Below are 17,711 nucleotides of genomic sequence, written 5' to 3' on the forward strand. Positions count from 1 at the left end.
GATGCAGCAAGAAAACGTTTATGGAACATGAAGGGTTTTTTCTGCTGTACTGTATTTCATTATACCCTTCAACTAATAAAAAAAAATCAAAGTATGTGATTTTTCTAAATATCCTGAACATTCTAAATATTCATAGTATGCATTATACAAAAAAATAGCATTTAAAGTGCGGCACAGTTTTTGAGTTGTGTCAAAATTTCCTGCTCAAAGTAATTGTTGGTCTGTGCAGCTGTATAAAAAAATTAGGGAGAACATTAGCATTAGAGATACTGATCTGAGGCTCAACTCCCACAGCTGACTGTAGGGAGTTTGTGCTTTCTGTCTGGGTGCTCTGGTTTTCTCCCACATTCCAAAGGCGTGTTGGTTAGGGAGAGTGAGCCGTGGCCATGCTATGTTGGCATCGGAAGCATGGTGACCCCCAGGCTGCCCCCCAGCGACATCCGTGGACTGACGCAGAACGATGCATTTCACTCTGTTTTGATATACACATGATAGATAATCGTCATCATCTCTTTAAGTTGATAGTAACTTATATTTGCAATGAACTGCTAGAAGCTATCTCTCATGGCTGATATACCATGGGTATGCATACCCATAGCACCATTGAAATAGACATGGTCAGGTTGGGAGTGGAAGGGGTCAGGGAGCTGTCTCAAAGATGCAAATAACCACTAGTGGTCGTCTCTGGAAAGCATCGATCGATTGGACACAGGCAGAAGCAGGTTGGGGAGCGATGCTCCAGACTCTCCAGCATCCAGGACACCTTCAAGGAGTAATGCCTTCAAAAAGCTGGCATCCATCATCACCCAGGCCATGCCCTCTTCTCATTGCTACCATCAGGGAGGAAGTACAGGAGCCTGAAGACACACACTCAACAATTCAGGAACAGCTTCTTCCCTCTCCCATGAACAAACATTAAACTCATGAATGCTACTTCACTACTTTTTTCCCTCTTCTTGCACTACTTAATTAAACTTCTAGTTTATACTGTAATTTAGTTTTTTATTATTGTGTTTTGGAATGTACAGCTGCCACATAACAACGATCTCATGGCATATGCCAGTGATATTAAACCTGATTCTGATTCTGTTAGTCGAATAGTCCATCAACATTTTGTAGAGGGTGGGTGGTGTTCCATGTTGAGCTGAGACTTGGCCAAGCTCGTGGAGAAACTGCCCATCAGTTCAAGCCGGCATCCAGTGTCCAAGTGTCCCACAGTTCTATGGTGGGACGCACACTGGCAGCTTGTGGTGACTAAGAGAAGAATTACCCATCCTGGGATGATAGTCCATGATACCGAGGGATAATGAGATTCAGCCTGCATGGCATTCCCCAATGGACATCGGCTGAGGTCCGGAGACGTTCAACATTTCCTCCTCAGTCAATCTGATAGAAGTCAGGTGATCTTTCCATATTGACCCCAAGTCAAAATGGGATATTCTGAGGTGAAGGTGCTATATGAATACAATTCTTCCATTTGGTGGTGTGAGGATGGGGGACAGTTTGAGTGCACTGTGAGGGCTCAAGGGTTTGCAGTGCATCTCTCTCCTCATCTTCTTTCCTCTCCTCTCACCCCTTTCCTTTCCTTCTACCTCCTAGTCCCATCCTCTTCACTGACAACAGGAAATCAAACAAAAAGTATCATCAAACTTTCCTCCTTTAATTCAAATCCATCTGGAGACCTTGCCCTCCTTATCTCTGTAACCCCCTCAAACCCCTACATCCCTCCTCTTCTCTGTAACCTCCCTCTGCTCCTGCAACCCTCCCTGTGTTTGTAACCCTCTCCCTCCCCTATACACCTCCTTGTGACTGTAACCACCTCCAACCCCTACACCCCTCCACATCTCTGTAACCTCCCTCTGCTCCTGCAACCCTCCCTGTGTCTGTAACCCTCTCCCTCCCCTACACCTCTCCCTGTCTCTGTAACACCCCCCCCCAATTGCCTGCTGCCCTGTGACCCTCAGCGACACCCGCAGCCCTCCACCACCATCTCCTGGTAGCTTCTGAGGACCACCCTCTCCTCTTCATCCAGGTACAGTATGGCGACGGGGCTGAGTTCGGTGGGTACGCAGCAAGCCCTGGGCACCTTGCCATTGACTGCATGGACCAGGGTCTGTACAATTGCATGACTGGAGGAGTTCATGTGGTCAGCCAGTGGGAAGCGGCAGTCTCCTTGGCAGTAGAAGGCGTTGTAGCCCCGGGGAGCAATGATCCACTCAGTCCAGCCCACTCTCCTGAAATCCACATACAGTGGCTTCCGCCGGCATTGGCTCCGGCCCCAACCTCTCCCGGAATTCCTTTTGCGTCTGGACTGCTCCGGCCTGGAATGCAGAGGGAATCCCTTCCCATCCAGACCATAGGTAACCAGGAGTGGTCTTCGCAGAGGCCAGCTCCCCTCCATACCCCTTAGCAACCTGCTGACCCTCAGCGGCCCAGTGTCACCTCCAGCTTCTCCCACCTTCACCAGGAAGCCCACAAGCCCCTCACCCATCCTCCTGGACTCCTCCACCACCTGGCCCACATCAAAGACCTCCCACTGGGACTGGTTGGCAGGGGACTGCCGCCTCTCCAGTAGTCGGTGAGCCGCTTGCTGAGGCAGAACCTGCCAGAGGTGGTATCCACCGACCCTCTGGTGCCTGGCATCTGCCCAGCCATCATACTCGCTGTAAAGACGCAGCTCGGCTGAGATGATTTGCTCGCCAACTGGAATGGCTGTCAGGTTGAAGACCATCTGATGCAGGTTCGCTCCCTCCAACCGTGGTCCCTCCTCCTGGTCTTCTGGAGCAGAAAACAAACTGTCAGTCTGGTTAAACACTGAATGAAGACTCAACACCAACTTTGACAGCTTGGCACAGTCAGGACAGTGGTGGTGCCAGAGTAATGAACCCCATGGCCCATTGAATATTTTATTTATTTAGAGATACAGTGCAAACAGATCCTTCTGGGCCTAACAAGCTGCGTCACACAACAATCCACCTAGCCTAATCACAGGACAGTTTACAATGACAGTTAATATACTTGTAGTTGCCCATAGACATTACACTACCAACCAGAACATCTTTGGGCGGAGGGAGGAAACCAGAACACCTGGAGTAGGGTGGGGTGGGGTCCTCCCAACCACTGTTAATCTATGAGCCTTGTTACAGAATCTGATGTTATGAATTATACATTGAAAAGTAATCAGATGGGCTCATGCTTTGACAATGTACTGTTATGGACAGCTTGATGGCACAGGGGAGTGTGCAGACGTGATTGACGTGGAGTAACAACATTCAGGGCTAAATCCCTCCCAACCATTGAACACATCTACATGAAACACTGTTGCAGGAAAGCAGCAGCCATCATCAGCAATGCAGGTCCACCCAGGTCATGTTCTCTTCTCACCGCTGCCATCAGGGAGAAGGCACATGATCCTCAGGACACACATCACCAGGTCCAGGAACAGTTATTCCCCCTCAACCAAAATGCTCTTGAACCAAAGGAGTTTTCACTCACCATCACTTGCCCCATCAGTGAAATGTTCCCACGACCTATGGACTGACTTTCAAGGACTCTTCATCTCAATATTGATTGATTGATTGATTATTTATATATTTATTTTTGTATTTGCAGGGTTTGTTGTCTCCTGCACTCTGGTTGAATGCCCTAGTTGGTGTGATCTTTCATTAATCCTGTTATAGTTATTATTCTATAGATTTATTATGTCCACAAGAAAATGAATCCCAGGCTGTAAATGTTGTATTGTAAGTGTACTTTGATAATAAACTTCGAACTTTGATACCCATGTGGTCTCAGCGAGAACGTACAAGCTGTTATTTTCCCTCATTATATTTTATATATAATAGTATATGTACATTACATTATATATATCTACCTAAATAAGATATTTATTTGAGGTATTATTATTAGGATATTTTTTTTATTTTACGTTAGCGGCATATTATAATACACATATAATATTTATAGGTGTGGCACAGTGATGTAGTGGTTAATGTAGCGCTTTACAGCATAAGTAATCACCAATCTGGGTTCAATTCCCACCATTTACACATTCTCACCATGGTCATGTGGGTTTCCTCTGGGCGCTCCAGTTTCCTCCCCAAGTCCAGACGTACCAGTTGGCACATTAATTTGTTCTGTGATTAGGCTATGATTAAATCAGGGGATTGCTGTATGGACAAGAGAAAATCTGTATAAAATAACTGGAACTCCTCCTGTACTGTACTGTTCCATGTGCTGTGTGGCAACTCAGAGTGAATGTGCCAGAGATCCGGATGTCTTGTACACTCTCTCTCTGTGATTGTGTGGGTTCCACCCCATGGTCTGATTTTCCTTCACTTGAAGTAGAATACAGAACAGGCCCTCTGGCCCTTCAAGCCACCCAGCAAACCCTGATTTAACCCTATCCTAATCACACGACAATTTACAACAGGGTTTCCCAACATTTTTTATGTCTTGGACCAATACCATTAAGCAAGAGGTCAGTGGACCCCAGGTTGGGAACCCATGATTTAGAATGACTGATTAACCTACTAACCAGTACGGCTTTGGACTGTGGGAGAAAACCAGAGCACTCGGATGAAGCACAGGTGGTCATGAGGAGAACGTACAAACTCCTTACAGGCAGCAGTGGGGATTAAACTCTGGTCTCTGGTACAGTAAAGCTTTGTGCTAACCACTACTCTACCTATCCCTCCCTCATCCAGAGATGAGTGGTTTGGCAGTTTAATTGAGTACTGCAAATTGCCCCTGAGTGGTAGAACCTGAGGCAGGTTTGGCGGAAGGGGTTCAAGTCGTAATGTCATACAGCATTGCTTGCGTCAACAACAAATACAGTCTGAGATGTGCTGGGGACAGCCCACAAGTGCCAACGCAGCAGGCCCACAACATACTAACCTTAACCTGTATATTTGAAGTGTGAGAGAAAAACAGAGTATGTGGAGGAAACTCACACAGTCATGGGGAGAAGTTACAAGCTCCTTACAGTCAGTAGTAGGTATTGAACCCTGATCACTGGTGCTGTAAAGTGTTCTGCTAACTGCTACATTACTATGCAATCTCTGCCTTCAATACACCCACAACTGAGCCCCCACAGCCATCTGTAGCAACAAATTCCACAGATTCATTACCCTCTGGCTGAAGAAATTCCTCATCTCATTTCTATATGGACATTCTTCTATTTTGAGGCTGTGTTCTCAGATCCTAGACTCTCCTACTAGCGGAAACAGAATCAGATTCAGAATCAGGTTTAGTATCATTGGCATATATCAGGAAACTTGTTGTTTTTGCAGTAGCAGTACATTGCAATACATAATAATATAAAAGACATGAATTACAGTGAAGCCCACCAATTCTCACCCATCCTTCAGGGCTCCTCCACTCAGCCCCCCTCAGACCTCCTACTGGGACTGGTTGGCAGGAGGCTGCCACCTCTCCAGTAGTCGGTGATCGCCCATCCAAACAAAACCTGCCAGATGTGGAAGGCAACACCCCTCCAGTGCCCGGTCTGCTGTAGAGATGCAGCTCGATCAAGATCATCTGCTCACATAATGGAATAGCCGTCAGGTTGCAGATAATTTGATACAGACTCGCTCCCTTCAAGTAGTGCAAAAAAGCCAATGAGGTAGCGTTCAGGGGTTCAATGTCCATCAGAAATCAGACAACAGAGGGGATGAAGCTGTTCCTGAATCATTGAGCATGTGCCTTCAGGCTTTTGTATCTCCTTGCTGATGGTAGCAATAAGAACAAGGAATGACCTGGGTGATGGGGGTCCTTAATGATGGAAGCAGCCTATATGAGGCACCTGCCCAAGCCTTTCAGTAGATTTCAAAAAGATCCCATCCACCCTTATCCTGCTGACTCCGTCAAGTACAGGCCCAGAGACATCACACATTCCTCATATGTTAATCCTTTAATTCCTGCGATTATTCTTGTGATCTTCCTCCGGACCCTCTCCACACCAGTCCATTTTGTGACATTCCTCCGGACCCTCTCCATGACCAGTCCATTTTGTGACATTCCTCCGGACCCTCTCCATGACCAGTCCATTTTGTGACATTCCTCCGGACCCTCTCCATGACCAGTCCATTTTGTGACCTTCCTCCGGACCCTCTCCATGACCAGTCCATTTTGTGACCTTCCTCCGGACCCTCTCCATGACCAGTCCATTTTGTGACCTTCCTCTGCACCCTCTCCATGACCAGTCCATTTTGTGATCTTCCTCCGGACCCTCTCCATGACCAGTCTATTTTGTGACATTCCTCTGCACCCTCTCCATGACCAGTCCATCTTGTGATCTTCCTCTGGAACGCTCTATACCAGTCCATCTTGTGACCTTCCTCCGGACCCTCTCCACACCAGTCCATCTTGTGACCTTCCTCTGGAACTCTCCACACCAGTCCATCTTGTGACCTTCCTCTGGAACTCTCCACACCAGTCCATCTTGTGACCTTCCTCTGGAACTCTCCACACCAGTCCATCTTGTGACCTTCCTCTGGACCCACTCTACAGTTTTTCATAAGATCATAAGACTACTAGGTATAGGAGAAGAATAAGGTTATTTGACCCATCGGGTCTGCTCTGCCATTCATAGCGAACCCAATTTCAATTTTCCATCTCAGGCCCAATCTCCCACCTTCTCCCCATATCCCAACTAATCAGGAATCTATCAACCTCTGCCATAAATATACCCAACACATTGGCCATGGCAACGAATTCCACAGATTCACCACTCTCTGGCTAAAGAAATTCCTCCTCATCTCTGTTCTGACTGAACGTTTCTCCATTCTAAGTCTGTGTCCTCTGGTCTTGGACTCCCTCAGCATAGGAAACATCCACTGCACATCCACTCCATTGAGGGCTTTTAACATTCAATAGGTTTCAATGAGAACACCCTTCATTCTTCTAAATGCCACTGAGCACAGGCCAAAAGCAATCAAATGCTCCTCATATGATAAGCCTTTCAACACCAGAATAATTGTTGTGAAAATCTTTTGAACCCTTTCAATGTCACCACTTCTTGGATTAGGGGCCCAAATCACAAATCTACAATTGAGACCTTACCAGTGATTTATAAAACCTTAACATTACATCCTTGCGTTTAACTTGTAGTCTTCTCAAAATGAATGCTCACATTGCATTTGCCTTCTTCACCACTGACTAAATCTGCAAATTAACCTACAGAGAATCCTGCATGAGGACTCCCAAGTCCCTTTGCAGTTCAGCTTTTTGATTTTTCTCTCCATTTAGAAAATAGTCTACACTTTTATTTCTTCTGCTAATGTGCATGACCATACACATCCTGACACAGTATTCCACCTGCCACTTCTTTGCTCATTCTCCTAATCTGACTATGTCCTTCTGTAGCTTCTCTATTTCCTCAAACCTACCTGCCCCTCCACCTATGTTTGTATCATCTGCAAACTTGCCCGCAAAGCCATCAATTCCGTTATCCAAATTAATGATATATAATGTAAAAAGAAGTGGTCCCAACACAGACCCATGTGGAACACCACTAGTCACTGGCAGCCAACCAGAAAACGTTCCCTTTATTACCACTCTTCACCTCCTGCCAATCTTTTCTTCGACATGTGGCCCAAAATTGCTTGCAATACTCCATTGTGGCCTTACAAAGCCTCAGCTGTACAACATTGCTTTTGTATTTTAGTTCAGACACTGACAGGGACCCTTACAGAGTTTATCCTAAATCATGAGGGACATAAATAAGATTGGGTCAGGGGAAACTAAAACTAGAGTGTGCAGGTGAGAGGGAAAAGTGTGTTTTCCCCCAACCATGGGAAAAAGACTATAACTGTTCACCTTATCAATAGCCCTTGTTTTATAAACTTCTGTGAGGTAGACTTTGATTCTCCTACACTCCAAGGAATAAAGATACAATATGACCAACTGCTCCCTTTAAATCAGGCCCCCTAGTCCTGGCAGCACCCTCATAAATCTCTTCTGCACCCTCTCCAGCTTGAAAATGTCTATCCAATAGCAAGGTGAGCCAAACCTTTCAGAATACTCGTATGATCTCACTAATGAATTGTATAACCACAACGTAATGCCCCTACACTAAAACTGACTGATGAAGGTCAGTGTGCTAAATGCCTTTTTCACCATCCTGTCTACTTGTGAGTGTAGTTATCCCCTTTTATCAGGATCTTGGATAAAAGGAGATAACTACACTCACTTGCCCCATCCATTGATCTCACTTTTAAGGACTTTTAATCTCATTATCTCATGTTCTCATTATTTACTGCTATTTATAAATATTTGCATTTGCACAGTTTGTTGTCTTCTGCACTCTGGCTGATCTTTCATTGATCCTGTTACAGTTACTATTCTATAGATTTGCTGAGTATGCCTGCAGGAAAATGAACCTCAAGCTTATTTATGGTACATATATTTCTTCGATAATAATGTTTGCTTTGTGCTTTGAACTTTTGTGTGGCCAATTTCACTTGTACTCCCAGATTGTTCCACAACACTCATCAGTGCCCTGCCATTCTCTGTGTAGGCTCCAATGTCCAAAATGCATCACCTCACAATTATCTGTTGAAATTCATTTGCCATTCCACAGCCCATGTCCCTAATTGATCGAAATCTCTGCAATTCATTATGACCTGATCCACTATGAACCTGACCTTGGGTGGCATGGTAGCGTAGAGATTAGCACAATGCTTTACGGTACCAACGGCCCGGGGTCAATTCCCGCCTCTGCCGGTAAGGAGTCTGTACTTTTCCCCCATGGCTGTATGGGTTTCCTCCAGGTGCTCCAGCTTCCTGCCACAGTCTAAAGACGTACCTGTGGGTATGTTAATTGATCATTGTAAATTGTCCTGTGATTAAGCTAGGATTAAATCGGGGGCTGGGGGGGCCTTGGTGGGCAGCGTGGCTGGAAGAGCCAGAAGTGCCTACTCTGTGCTGTATCTCAATAAATACATACATACAGTGAATCAGCAAGCGTGCTAATCATGCCACATACATTCACACCCAAATAACAGAGGTCCCGGTACTGACCTCTGCATTAGTCCTCAATTGTCTAACAGTGGATCGAAACTGCTCTTGAGTCTATTGGTGGGTTAACTGGCCATGATAAATTGTCCCCATGCACAGATGGGTAGTGGGGGAGTTCTGATAGGATTGTGGGGGAAAAATGACAGTTCCACCATTGGCACTAGCCTCCCCAGGATTGAGGACATCTTAAAGGAGCAATGCCTCAAACGGGGGTATCTGTCATCAAGGACCTCCATCATCCAGGACATACCCTCTTCTCATTGATATCATCAGGAAGGAGGTACAGAAGCCTGAAGCCACACTCAATGATTCAGGAACAGCTTCTTCCCTCTGCAATCTGATTTTTGAATGGATATTGAAACTATGAACAGTACCTCACTACTTTTTTGCTTTCTTTTGCCTTTGCTTTTTGCACTATATATTTAATTATATAATTGTAATTTATAATTTTTATTATTACGTAGTGCATTGTACCGCTGTCACGAAACAGCAAATTTCATGATCTATGGCGGTGATATCAGATCCTGAAAATGTCAGCACAGATTCGGTAGGCCAAAGGCCCTGTTTCTGTACGATAGCAAGATTTGACACTGGTTTTCTTTCTCTACAGTTGCCAATTGAGCTGTTGAGGATTTCCATGAAGTGTAAAAATGATCAGCCTTAAACCCTCCCCTTCACATAGACCTGTCCCCCCTAGAGGGTGCAATTACTCTCTATGTTCAGTATTACTGAGAGGCAATAGTGGAAACGGTGAGCATCAACATCTCAGAGGATCTATCCTGGGCAGAACATGTTGATGCAATCATGAAGAAGGCATGCCAGCAGCTCTGTTTCATAAACAATTTGAGGAGATCTGGTATGTCACCGAAGACCCTAGAAAATCAGATTTCTGAATGAACAATGAACCAACCCATGAACATCATCTCACTATTCCTCTTTTCCACTGTTTATTTATGTATTGAAGCTTGATAGTAATTTTTTATGTCTGGCGTAGTACTGCTACCACAAAACAACAAATTTCACAACATACGTTAATGATAATAAACCGATTCTGCTTCTCTGGCCTGTGAATCCATGATTGAGTACATCTCCAAAGAGTGCTGGCACAAGAAAGCAGCATCCATTGTCAAGAACCCCTACCTTCCAGGCTGTGCTCACTTCACACTGCTGCCATTGGGAAGTAGATACAGAATCCTTGGGTCCCATGTCATCAGGTTCAGGAACAGTTACTAGCCTACAGCTAACAAGCTCCTGAACCAGCATGGATAACTTCTCACCTCTGAACTGATTCCACAACCTACAACACACACAAAATGCTGGTGGAACACAGCAGGCCAGGCAGCATCTATAAGGAGAAGCACTGTCGATGTTTTGGGCTGAGACCCTTCATCAGGACTAACTGAAAGGAAAGATAGTAAGAGATTTGAAAGTAGTGGGGGGAGGGGGAAATGCGAAATGATAGGAGAAGACCGGAGGGGGTGGGGTGAAGCTAAGAGCTGGAAAGGTGATTGGCCAAAGTGATACAGAGCTGGAGAAGGGAAAGGATCATGGGACGGGAGGCCTCAGGAGAAAGAAAGTGGGGGGAGCACCTGAGGGAGATGGAGAACAGGCAGAGTGATGGGCAGAGAGAGAAAAAAAAACAAACAACTAAATATGTCAGGGATGGGGTAAGAAGGGGAGGAGGGGCATTAACGAAAGTTAGAGAAGTCAAAGTTCATGCCATCAGGTTGGAGGCTACCCAGCCGGTATATAAGGTGTTGTTCCTCCAACCTGAGTTTGGATTCATTTTGGCAGTAGAGGAGTCCATGGATAGACATATCGGAATGGGAATGGGACGTGGAATTAAAATGTGTGGCCACTGGGAGGTCCTGCTTTCTCTGGTGGACCGAGCGTAGGTGTTCAGCGAAACGGTCTCCCAGTCTGCATCGGGTCTCACCAATATATAAAAGGCCGCACCAGGAGCACCGGACACAGTATACCACACCAGCCGACTCACAGGTGAAGTGTCGCCTCACCTGGAAGGACTGTCTGGGGCCCTGAATGGTGGTGAGGGAGGAAGTGTAAGGGCAGGTGTAGCACTTGTTCCGCTTACAAGAATAAGTGCCAGGAGGGAGATCGGTGGGAAGGGATGGGGGGGACGAGTGGACAAGGGAGCCGCGTAGGGAGCGATCCCTGCGGAAAGCAGAAAAGGGGGGGAGAGAAAGATGTGTTTGGTAGTGGGATCCCATTGGAGGTGGCGGAAGTTACGGAGAATTATACGTTGGACCTGGAGGCTGGTGGGGTGGTAGGAAAGGACAAGGGGAACTCTATCATGAGTGGGGTGGTCGGCGGATGGGGTGAAGGCAGATGTGCAGGAAATGGGAGAGATGCATTTGAGAGCAGAGTTGATGGTGGAAGAAGGGAAGCCCCTTTGTTTAAAAAAGGAAGACATCTCCTTCGTCCTGGAATGAACAGCCTCATCCTGAGAGCAGATGCTGCGGAGACAGAGGAATATACCGGCTGGGTAGCTCCAACCTGATGGCATGTACACTGACATCTCTAACTTCCGTTAATGCCCTTCCTCCCCTTCTTACCCCAACCCTGACATATTTAGTTGTTTATTTTATTTTCTCTCTCTCTACCCATCACTCTGCCTGTTCTCCATCTCCCTCTGGTGCTCCCCCCTCTCTCCCTTTCTTTCTCCTGAGGCCTCCCGTCCCATGATCCTCTCCCTTCTCCAGCTCTGTATCACTTTTGCCAATCACCTTTCCAGCTCTCAGCTTCATCCCACCCCCTCCGCTCTCCTATCATTTTGCATTTCCCCCTCCCCCTCCTACTTTCAAATCTCTTACTATCTTTCCTTTCAGTTAGTCCTGATGAAAGATCTCAGCCCAAAACGTCGACAGTGCTTCTCCCTATAGATGCTGCCTGGCCTGCTGTGTTCCACCAGCATTTTGTGTGTGTTGTTTGAATTTCCAGCATCTGCAGATTTCCTCGTGTTTGCTCTTTAAATCCACAAGCTACAAACACACTTTAAAGAACTTACCAATTCATCTTCTCAGTATTATTTATCTAATTTTTAAAAAAATGTTTGTACAGTTTATCTCCTTTTGTATGTTTGTTGTCTGTCAGCCTTTGTACAGAACATAGAAGATCTACAGCACAATACAGGCCCTTTGGCCCACAATGTTGTGCCAACCATGTAACCTATTCGAGAAACTGCCCAGAATTTCCCTACCGCATGGCCCTCTATTTTTCTAGGCTCCATGTACCTATCTAAGAGTCTCTTAAAAGACCTAATTGAATCTGCACATGAGTTTTTCACAAATACTATTGTATTTCTTATAATTCCTGTAAATTCCTGCAAGAAAATATATCTCAGGGTAGTAAATGATGACAAATGCATACTTTGATAATAAATTTAGCTTGACTTTGACTTTGTGATTCAGATTCACATTCAGACTCTAATTTGGATACGGACTCTTAATCGATTCCACACTCACCCAGGTGATGGAAGCAGCGGAATGTGTTGGTTCCTGAAGTGCGGTGCTCCAGGGCAATGAAGCTGGAGTCCTTCACTGCAGCGTAGTTCCCGGTGTGGAAGTGGTATAGGTCCCACATATGCTGAGGGACGACAGCCTGGCCGCTGAGCTCTGGGAGTCTCTCTAGTCCGAACCTGCTCAGCAGGGTCCTGCGCAATGCGTGGGCAGCCTCCAGGTCAGGAAGGGGATGGAGGGCGTCTGTCCTGGCAACCGTCTCCGCCAGCTTCCTCCCTCCTGCTGTGTTCAAGCCGTCCACCAGCACCCAGGCAAATAGCACGGCTATTAGAAGCAGACTAGCAGGGAGCATGGTGGAGCTGTACAAGATGATTCAACAGTGGTGTTAATGCATAGTGGAAAGGTGTAAACTCGAGATCACTTCCCAAGCACCTCTCCCTGCAGTTCAAGCAAGGGGAACCTTTACTCTCCCACATACCTGATGGGCCAGCACTCACTGGATTACAGAATGAGGGGAGGTACTCTCACTAAAACTGACTGAATATTGAAAGCCCTAGAAAGACATTCAGTGGATATTTCCAATTGTGGGGAAGTCTAAGACCAGAAGGAAGTCTCAAAATAGAAGAACATCCCTTCAGAACAGAGGTGATGAGGAATTTCTTTCGCCAGAGGTTGGTAAATCTGTGGAATTCATTGCCACAGATGGCTGTGGAGTCAAAGTCTTTGGGTATATTTAAAGCAGAAGTGGACAGATTTTTGATTAGTAAGGGCGTTAAAGTTTATAGAGAGAAGGCAAGAGAGTGGGGAGATGGAACATAAATCAACCATGGTGGAATGGCAGAACAGACTCAATGGACAGAATGGCCTAATTTAATGATGGTCTTTCATTAAGGACCCCCATCACCCAGGACATGTCCTCTCCTCATTGTTACCATCACGGAGGAGGTACAGGGTCCTGAAGACACACACTCAATGATTCAGGAACAGCTTCTTTCTCTCTGTCATCAGATTTTTGAATGGACAATTAACCCATGAACACTACCTCACTGCTTCTTTATTTCTAATTTTTGCACTATTTATTTAATTTAACTATTAAAATACTTACTGTAATTCAGGTTTTTTAAAAATCTATTATTATGTATTGCATTGTGCTGCTTGTAAATTACATTGTGTATCTTACAACATGTGCTAGTAATATTAAACCTGATTCTGATTATGCTCCCATGTCTTATGATCTTATCTCACATGAGTGTTGTTGTTATTATGTAAATTATATATAATTTCTGTTAATTTAAGTTGATGTGATGCAGAAGTCTGCCTTTCATGGCATCTTGACCTGTGTTTGTATGCCTATGAAACTAAACTTAAACTTGAATAAATTTTGTTTCCTTTCTTATAAGAACAAGAATTACAACACTTTAAAAGGACTGATGGACCAGGACAAATTATGATCACTATACAGGCCATGCCACTGAGGGAATTGGTCTATGTTATTATTTTTCTCTGTGCTTGTGTGATTTTTTTGCTTTCATAACCATGTGCGCTATTTGTGCTGTGTGCTACAGTCTGTGCAAAAATCTTGGGCACATGTATATCGCTAGAGAGCCTAGGACCTTTGCACAATACTGTAGTAATTTATGTATTGCACTGTACTGCTGTTGTAAAAGAAAAACAAATTTCATGACATATGTGAGTGTTGATAAACCTGGTTCTGATCTGGGTCTCTATGGTGGACTGAGAGTGGGAAGGGGCCAAAGAGAGGGGAATCATGGTTGGGAAAAGGGGAAGGGAGAGGGGAGGGAATGGGAAACACCAGAGAGGCATTCAATAAACCTGTTCTTTGGAATTAAGATTCAGTATTCAACTATCCAGCCATCTATGTTGGCTGGAGACAGGGCTTTATGCTTTGGTTCTTGATAGGGTCACCAATGCAAAACAGGTCAAAGGGTACAGGCCAGACTTAGAGTGGTACACCAGCCCTCTAGGTTCAGGGTTTCAGCTCAGGACTAACAATCCTGACTGGTAAAACAAAATTGTTATAGAAACAGCAATGAAGAATCTTTCTACATCTGAGTGCGATGGTATTCCTGAGTCTCCACCCGGGACTTGCATGACTAACAGTGATAAAATCCAAAAGGAAACTAACATGATGAAAGAAGTCCTAAGCTCCAGACATGGAAGTTGCTGCTTTATTGTGGCAGCACACCTTGTAGACCTCAATGGCGGGGAGGGCTTTTCCTGTGAGGGACTGAGTTTAGGGGGATACAAGCCAAAAGTGGCAAGAGGGGCATCTTTGGTAGGATGGATTAGTTGAGGCAAAGGGCATTTCCCATGAAGTATCACTCTCAGGCTCTATGAGAGAGGGATTCTTTCAATTGTTCCAGGACTGGACAACAACTTGATGGCCAATTTTGTATAAACCGGGGCCAATGTTCAGACAGCTTAGGAAAATTACTCTTTTACAACAAAGTCACCATTTCCAACAGATTTGAGGGAAATACTTGTCATGCATGTTACATATGCCTCCCTCCACAGTGTGGGCATGTGGGCTGCAGGCAGCATATTAGAAGGACTAGCTGGGATGATGATTTTAATCCATCTGGCAGACATGGTTAAATTGCCCCTTTGGTAACTGCTGAGGGAAAAAAAATCAGCTTTACTGATAATGAATAACCTTAATCATTCCTGCAGACATGGGTGATATCAATCAAGTTATCAGTATAAGTATGATAATTAGCTGGTGTGCTGTTCAGCCTCTGTAACCCATCCACTTCATAGATACTCTTCACTGTTGTAATGTGTGGTTAATTTCCTGCATAGTAATTATTGTAATATTTACTGTTTACCTGTGTTGTGCACTTCATGTGCATTTTAAATTATATTTTCTGGTAATATTTTGTTTTAGGTGCTGCTGTGTGTGATATATGTTTATGACTGCACTGTGGTCTAGAGGAACTTTGCTTTGTTTGGTTGTATATTTGTACAGAGAATGATAATGAACTTGAACTTGAGTCTTACTTACTGTCACCTTCTCCTCAGCTCAAAACAGTCTGACCATTCTCCTCTGACCTCTCTCTTTAACAAGGCATTTTTCACCCACAGAACTGCCACTTACTGGATGTTCATTCTCCTCACACCATAATCAGTAAACTCCAGAGCAGCCTTTCTCAACCTTTGTGCCCTGGAGGAACACTTCAAATAATTTTCAGGTCTCAGGGAACCCCTGAGATAAAAATGATTGTATCTACAGCTCATGGTGCATTAGCATCACTGGTACATTGTACATATGATAATACAAAAATAATTGTCAATGCTCTTTTGAGTAGACAATGATCTTTTAGTCAACCTTCCTTGAAAAAACAGGTAAAGTTTAGTTTATCGTTCTTGAAATTAATCTAATTCCCTTTCATAAATTTTAAAAACTCATAAGACAAAATTAACACATTTCTGTTAAATAACTAGCTTAAGCCAAAATGGGATTTAATCTTTCTAAAGGTAGGCTTGAAAGATTTAGAAACATAGAGAACCTACAGCACAATACAGGCCCTTCAGTCCACAAAGCTGTCCCTAACATGTTCTTAACTAAGAAATTATCTAGGGTACCCAAAGCCCTCTATTTTTCTGAATTCCATATACCTGTTCGGGAGTCCCTTAAAAGGCCCAATCATTTCCACCTCCACCACAGTCACCGGCAGCCCATTCCACGCACTCACCACTCTAAAAAAACGTACCCCTGACATCTCCTCTGTACCTACTTCCAAGCACCTTAAAACTTTGCCCTCTCATGCTAGCCATTTCAGTCCTGGGAAAAAGCCTCTGACTATCCACATGATCAATGCCTCTCACCATCTTATACACCTCTATCAGGTCTCCTCTCATCCTCTGTCGCTCCAAGGAAAAAAGGCCGAGTTCACTCAACCTATTTTAACTATATAACCATATAACAATTACAGCATGGAAACAGGCCATCTCAGCCCTTCTAGTCCATGCCGAACACTTACTCTCACCTAGTCCCACTGACCCGCACTCAGCCCATAACCCTCCATTCCTATCCTGTCCATATATCTATCCAATTTTACTTTAAATGACAATACCGAACCTGTCTCTACCACTTCTACTGGAAGCTCGTTCCACATGGCTACCACTCTCTGAGTAAAGAAGTTCCCCCTTGTGTTACCCTTAAATTTTTGCCCCCTAACTCTCAACTCATGTCCTCTTGTTTGAATCTCCCCTACTCTCAATGGAAAAAGCCTATCCACGTCAACTCAATCTATTCCCTTCATAACTTTAAATACCTCTATCAAGTCCCCCCTCAACCTTCTACACTCCAAAGAATAAAGACGTAACTTGTTCAACCTTTCCCTGTAACTTAGGTGCTGAAACCCAGGTAACATTCTAGTAAATCTTCTCTGTACTCTCTCTATTTTGTTGGCATATTTCCTATAATTTGGTGACCAGAACTGTACACAATACTCCAAATTCGGCCTTACCAATGCCTTGTACAATTTTAACATTACATCCCAACTCCTATACTCAATGCTCTGCTTTATAAAGGCCAACATACCAAAAGCTTTCTTCACCACCCTATCCACATGAAATTCCATCTTCAGGGAACTATGCACCATTATTCCTAGATCACTCTGTTCTACTGCATTCTTCAATGCCCTACCATTTACCATGTATGTCCTATTTGGATTATTCATACCAAAATGTAGCACTTCACACTTATCAGCATTAAACTCCATCTGCCATCATTCAGCCCACTCTTCTAACTGGCCTAGATATCTCTGCAAGCTTTGAAAACCTACTTCATTATCCACAACGCCACCTACATTAGTATCATCTACATACTTACTAATCCAATTTGCCACCCCATCATCCAGATCATTAATGTATATGACAAACAACATTGGACCCAGTACAGATCCCTGAGGCACACCACTAGTCACTGGCCTCCAACCTGACAAACAGTTATCCACTGCTAATCTCTGGCATCTCCCATCCAGCCACTGTTGAATCCATTTTACTACTTCAATATTAATACCTAATGATTGAACCTTCCTAACTAACCTTCCGTGCAGAACCTTGTCAAAGGCCTTACTGAAGTCCATATAGACAACATCCACTGCTTTACCCTTGTCAACTTTCTTCGTAACCTCTTCAAAAAATTCAACAAGATTTGTCAAACATGACCTTCCATGCACAAATCCATGTTGA

At 44.5% G+C, this 17,711-nt stretch overlaps 1 protein-coding gene across 4 annotated transcripts in view; it reads right to left on the reverse strand.

Annotated features, from left to right (window-relative positions):
* Positions 1 to 1,919: 1,919 nt before the first annotated feature.
* LOC132402312 (bone morphogenetic protein 2-like) overlaps positions 1,920 to 17,711 on the reverse strand; it is a 52,127-nt gene continuing 36,335 nt past the window's right edge. For 3 of the 4 annotated variants that reach the window (XM_059985183.1, XM_059985182.1, XM_059985184.1), the window contains 2 exons: positions 12,501 to 12,853; positions 1,920 to 2,778 (listed from right to left, as the gene is read on the reverse strand). In XM_059985183.1, coding sequence (XP_059841166.1) covers positions 1,961 to 2,778; positions 12,501 to 12,846 — 1,164 coding nt within the window. In that variant the 5' untranslated portion in view covers positions 12,847 to 12,853 and the 3' untranslated portion in view covers positions 1,920 to 1,960. The remainder of the gene's footprint in view (positions 2,779 to 12,500; positions 12,854 to 17,711) is intronic. The other variant, XM_059985185.1, reaches the window with a different exon arrangement.

This window comes from Hypanus sabinus, chromosome 11 (assembly GCF_030144855.1).
Source record: "Hypanus sabinus isolate sHypSab1 chromosome 11, sHypSab1.hap1, whole genome shotgun sequence".
Lineage (NCBI taxonomy): Eukaryota > Metazoa > Chordata > Chondrichthyes > Myliobatiformes > Dasyatidae > Hypanus > Hypanus sabinus.